The sequence below is a fragment of the Anneissia japonica genome, unplaced genomic scaffold (genome assembly GCF_011630105.1).
Source record: "Anneissia japonica isolate Jap-2015-1 unplaced genomic scaffold, ASM1163010v1 scaffold25095_len17414_cov93, whole genome shotgun sequence".
Taxonomy (NCBI): domain Eukaryota; kingdom Metazoa; phylum Echinodermata; class Crinoidea; order Comatulida; family Comatulidae; genus Anneissia; species Anneissia japonica.
The window spans coordinates 1,369-6,989 of record NW_022735352.1 but is presented as its reverse complement, the minus strand read 5'-3'; the positions used below and the strand labels follow the sequence as shown (position 1 = coordinate 6,989).

Below are 5,621 nucleotides of genomic sequence, written 5' to 3'. Positions count from 1 at the left end.
ATACGATCCTCCGAAAAAGCAAAAATCTATTTTTGCACAAAGCTTTTGGGGATTTTTGGAGGCATATAACATTCTAATGAAATACGCTACCCAAATTCGAATGGTATTTCCTGAAAGAGGGGCCAAATATCAGTTTATGTAGCAATTTTCAATTTTTTATCTTTGTTATTCCAGGAGATATAGCTTTGTAAAAACCATTTTGTAAGAGCCATTACTGCCATGAAAAATGGGGCGTGGTGCCTAAATTTCAAAAGGTCATAACTTAAATACCGCTTGGAATTTGGAGCTGAAATTTTGGATTCTTTTTTTTTTTTAAATATCCAAAGTGGGTCACATGGGAACTTTCAAATTTCTGGCTGATATGAGCTGGAATGACCCATATTCATGCCTATTGTTTTTTTCAGATACGTCCTAATTTACCATCCAAGCCTTACCTCATTGGTCTGACAGGTGGCAGTGCAAGTGGAAAGAGCTCAATTTGCAAGAGGCTACACAAGATTGGAGCAGGTATTGTGAAATGCGATGAGCTTGGACACAAGGCTTACGAGCCAGGAACAGAAACATTTAAAGAGGTTGTGAAACAGTTTGGAGAAGGTTGGTTTAAATTAGGTTAATTAAAAAGTAGCAAATTTTCATTTGTTTCTTGAATTTGTTTTTTTTCCCTAATTATATGTTATTGTTATCCGGCTTTGTAGAATGTTCAAGAATGTAGTTATGGTGAGTGAAGGTAGGCCACACAGCCTTTAAGTTTTTCACCCCAGTCTAAAGCTAATTTATGGCTCTCCACCCACCTTTATTAACCTTTACCCATCCTTAAAATCCATTTTTATTTTTAAAAAGAGTTTACCAGTGCTATCACCCACCCGCCTTCAAAATGTCAACCACCCACCCTTAGTTTTCCACAGCTACAATCCTGAATATTAGATATTTGTACATGAGCTTTTTGCAGAAGTTTTTAGAAAGTGTATTGTACTTAATGCAGTAAAATACGTTTAATGAAGTACCCCTGCGATCCATATGTATTTTTGGCTGAAGCCATCATTCTACTTGTTAAATAATCTAATTTTGTGTGTGTGTGTTGTTGATTTTGTGTTTTTAGAGTGATGTTCTTCCCTTTTTTTGTAATTTTACCTAATTTTATTCTTTAACAGCCAATTTTTTTTTATAACAAACTGTTTTGTTTTTCAGCCATTGTAGGTGAAGATGGTTTCATAAATCGTAAGATGTTAGGTGCTAAAGTATTTTCTGATGCAGCCAACTTAGAGAAACTAAACCAGATCGTGTGGCCAGCAATTGCCCAGATGGCTAAAAAAGAAATAGAGACATTTTCTGAGCAAGGTAAGGTTTGTATTTAGTAACTGGGAAGTTCTAGCACGGAGGTATTCTTGTAAGAATCCATGGATAAGCACTTTAGAAAAGATAATTTGTCCAGGGGCAATTGCCCGTAAGTACATGTTTAAGGCTGTCTCTTATACACATCTAGATGTGTATAAGAGACAGATATATATATGTATGCGTGTATATATGTATATATATGTATATTTATATATATAGGCCTATGTATATGTATATAAATGCCATATTTTTATTTTTCATTATTACTGTGTGTACAATTTTTTATATTTTTAAATATGCAATGAATTGTTTCCACTCTGCTTTTCCTTTTTAAAATTGGACAATAAAAAATAAATGAAATGAAATGTATATGTATACTGGAAAGTATATGACAAGATGGTATCTCTTGCGTGTAAAATTATAAATAAGAATCTCTTCTGTGATCCTGTATGTGGTTTCTACTTTGTAAGTTTTTGATTTTGTAGATATACCGCTGCTGTGTATTAATAATAATTATGCATGAATGAGTTTACTATCGATCAAAACCGAAATTTATTATTACTCGGCTTACATACTTTACCTGTAAGTCAGCCGATCACTACTGATTACGTACATGGAATGAAGCCTCAAAATAATAAGGTAATTATATAGGAGTGATGTTTTGCCCTACCTGACGTGTTATCGTACCGAATTCCCATTACGCTCCCAAATACTTGGGAAGAAAATTCGCAAGGGATACGGACGGAAATCGAACCCACGACCTCCGCCTGACGCCATAACCCACCGACCATGCGCTTAGTGACTATAGTGTTGAATCTGACTCCCAAGTAGCAGCGGTACTGCAAATGGTACTTCATTCCCAAAGTACTTGCGAAAAAATCTCAAGTGATTCGGGTTAGAATCGAACTCACGACCTCCAGATAACTAGCATGTCGCCATAACCACTAGCTACCGATTTTGAGCTTAGTCACGAGTGTTGAATCCGATCTGATCCGACCTCTTCGCAAGTAACGTCCTAAGTATTCGGTACGATAACATGTCAGGTAGGGCAAAACATAACTCCTATGATATTTTCCTGACGCAAACTCACATCGAAGTAATATGGTAATAATTAGTAGGATGTTTAGCCTACAGATAGCTTTTTTCAGGTAGTCGGGTATAATTTACGCTAGCGCATAGGGCAGTGGTTATCACTAATAAATAATGAAAAAATCAATGCTTTGGGGAAACGATGGTTTGACCTCGGTAGAGGTAAAAATTTGATAAGCAAAAGCCGCTAAAATGTAAACGTACGTAAGCCAGAAATAGAATCTGAGCTTTCGGACAACACTAGTCCTTCCTCAGTGGCGAGTGAGTGAAGGAGAGAAAGCCAGATGGTATAAAGTGAGAAGTGAAATAATAAGATGGAACGATACCTGTCACGTCTTTCCGACAAGGTCGTAGAAATTTGAAATTCTCCAAAGTACCCTCCAGAATTACAGCAGAATTGAATCAAAATTATACAAATAGTAGTAAAGTATAGATATATTAAAAGGCAAAAAGACAATGATGTGGGAAACAATAGCTGGATTTCGGTAGAGATACAAATTTTCGGATAGCCAGCAGCTAAAAAGTCAACGTAAGTAAACACTGCCAGAAATAAAACCAGAGATTTCGAACAACACTTTCTCAGTGGCGAGTCAGTGAAGGTAGAGAAGGCCAGATAGTATAAAGACAGTATAAAGTGCATAGATACCGAGCACTCTGGCAGTTGGTGTTGGAGGCTATGAGATTCATGTAATTGTAGATGGTTGTGGAAATTGTATTGTTTGGTGGTGGGGGGGGGGGGAACAACTCAGGGCACAACTATTCTAAGTAATAACAATAAGTATTACCAATGATAAATAACATTAATAATAATCAGCAGACGTTTACTATAATCTTTAACACAACATTTATTGACAAAAAGGATCGACGTTTCGTGTCCACAATGGACGCATTTTCAAGATCAAGTAAACAAAAAATAAACATATTATAGAAAGCATGGTATAAGTGATCTTAAAGCCGTTGATAATTGTGTTCATCAATGCGTTGTTATCAGTACTGATTGAATCCAGAGGAAGACCCATTAACAGTGGTGTAACTATACCGCAGATTTAACAGGTTCTTTGAACCTGGGCCCCCGAGCTCCAGGGGCCCCGATCTATAAACACAAATATAATAAAACAATGTTTTATTGTGACATTGAATTGAACTATAATTGTATTTACTACCTTCCAGCGAGTGGAGTAACGCTGGGGGCCCTGTTGCTTTCACAGTCCATGAGGCCATTTTTGGATCTAACTAAAATCACGTCCGCCGTTATTGCGACAGATATTGAGGGCCGTCGGAAGCGCACCGGTTGGCCGGACCACGTCTTAATTATAGTATAATATTTTTGAATAAATATAAATATAATTATATGAATTTATTATTAATGTTCGTATCGCAGTGTCTTTTTATGTTATATATTTAAACAAAAAATCCACCATGCGCTTGTTTTTGTATTTAATATTCCTAATTTAGATGATTTTAAACATATTTAGAGGTATAAATATAAATTAACAATTAAATATTTATAACAATTTGGTGGTTGGGCAAATAAGCAAAATTTAAATTGTACCAGCATTATGTTACTCGAAACTTTATGGTATTCATTAATTTGTAGGTATATTTTTAAATATAATGACAACATATTGCATCATGTGTATTCATAACCCATCTTTTATTTTGCATATTCTTTATATTTCACGATACCCTTCACAATTCATCTAGTTATGGCAGTGAAAGAAGATTACATTTTGAACAAGTTATCATTTTGCAATAGACCTACATTATTTTAAAAATAGCTACAAAACTTACTCAACAAATTTCTAGACTTGCCCATCTTTATGGTCTACCGAAAACTCATAAGGACACAATATCTGTCAGGCCAATACTGTCAGACAGGAACCTATAACCTATAAATTGCCGCAATGGCTAGCTGAAAATTAAAACCATTAGCGAGTAATGAATTTAGAGCTCATAACATACCGTAAAACCTCGAATTGAAGCCCTGGGCTTCTCTGTTTTTGTTTTTGCGTTTTTTGGTGTTTTTTTTTTTTTTTTCGAACTTTGGATGGGCTTCTTTTCGAGGCTACTTTTGCAAAGTAAAGAGAGGGGCTTCTTTTCAAAATGAATGCTGTAAATTTTGTGAATTCTTGTACTATTTTTGTTTTCAATAAAACAAACAAAAAGAAACAAAACTATGAAACAATAAATAAGGCCACTGTAACATCAGTGTGTATCATAGAGTGTATTTAACTGGCATTAAATCACCTAAACTACTGAATAAACCAAGTTTGTTTTCAATTTATTTTGTTTTTTTTAAATCGTATCTCGAAAAGGAAGCATATGCTATCTTGAAAAGAAGTCCATGGGCTTCTTTTCGGGGTTAATTTTGCAAACTAAAGGTGGGGGGGCTTCAATTCAATATGGGTTTCACCTCGAGATTAAGCCCAGTGGCTTCAATTCGAGGATTTACGTATTTGAATTTTTATAAGAAATACGCTGTACTGCTATTGGGTCTGATGACTTGCTAGTATCTTACGATGTCGTCTCATTATTTACGAGTGGTCCTCTTGATGACACTATTCACATCCTTGCTGACAAGACAAGACAAGAATGGTCTAATGAGCAATGGTCTATCTATTGATAAACAAGGTCTTAGTAACCTCCTTATGATTACCACCAAAAAAACAACTTTTCCAATATGATGGTAACTTGTATGAACATGTTGACGGTAGCCATGGTTTATCCGCTTGGCCCATTAATGGCCAATGTATTTATGTTCAACAGTGAGGACACCCTTATTCAATCTGCTAACAAAATGCCAGAATTTTACCGACGTTATGTTGACGACACTATTGTGTTTATGCCAATCCATGGAAATAGCCTCATAACTCAATCATTTTTTTTAGGAATGGTTATTTCTAAAAACTTCATCATCTTTGGAAACTAGAGTCTACAATAAACCTACAAATAAAAGAAACCTTGTTAAACTTACAATGTTAGATAGAGCATATAAGTTTTCTTAAACTAATGAAATCTTTGAGAGAAAGAGGTTGAGGAAAATTGAATCAATGTTTCTTAGGTTGAATTATCCACAAAATCTATTCAATAACATTATCAGAGATTTTATGCAATCTAAATATAATGCCTCATAACTCAATCAATTTTTTAGGAATGGTTATTTCTAAAAACTTCATCATTTTTAGAAACTGGAATAT

General features: G+C 34.9%; 1 protein-coding gene across 1 annotated transcript; it reads left to right on the top strand.

Moving 5' to 3' along the window:
* Positions 1-356: 356 nt before the first annotated feature.
* LOC117116566 (bifunctional coenzyme A synthase-like) lies at positions 357-1,366 on the top strand. Its single transcript, XM_033260634.1, has 2 exons — positions 357-594; positions 1,189-1,366. The coding sequence occupies exons 1-2, from the start codon at positions 372-374 to the stop codon at positions 1,353-1,355; spliced, it is 390 nt and encodes a 129-aa protein (XP_033116525.1). The 5' UTR covers positions 357-371; the 3' UTR covers positions 1,356-1,366.
* Positions 1,367-5,621: the final 4,255 nt, after the last annotated feature.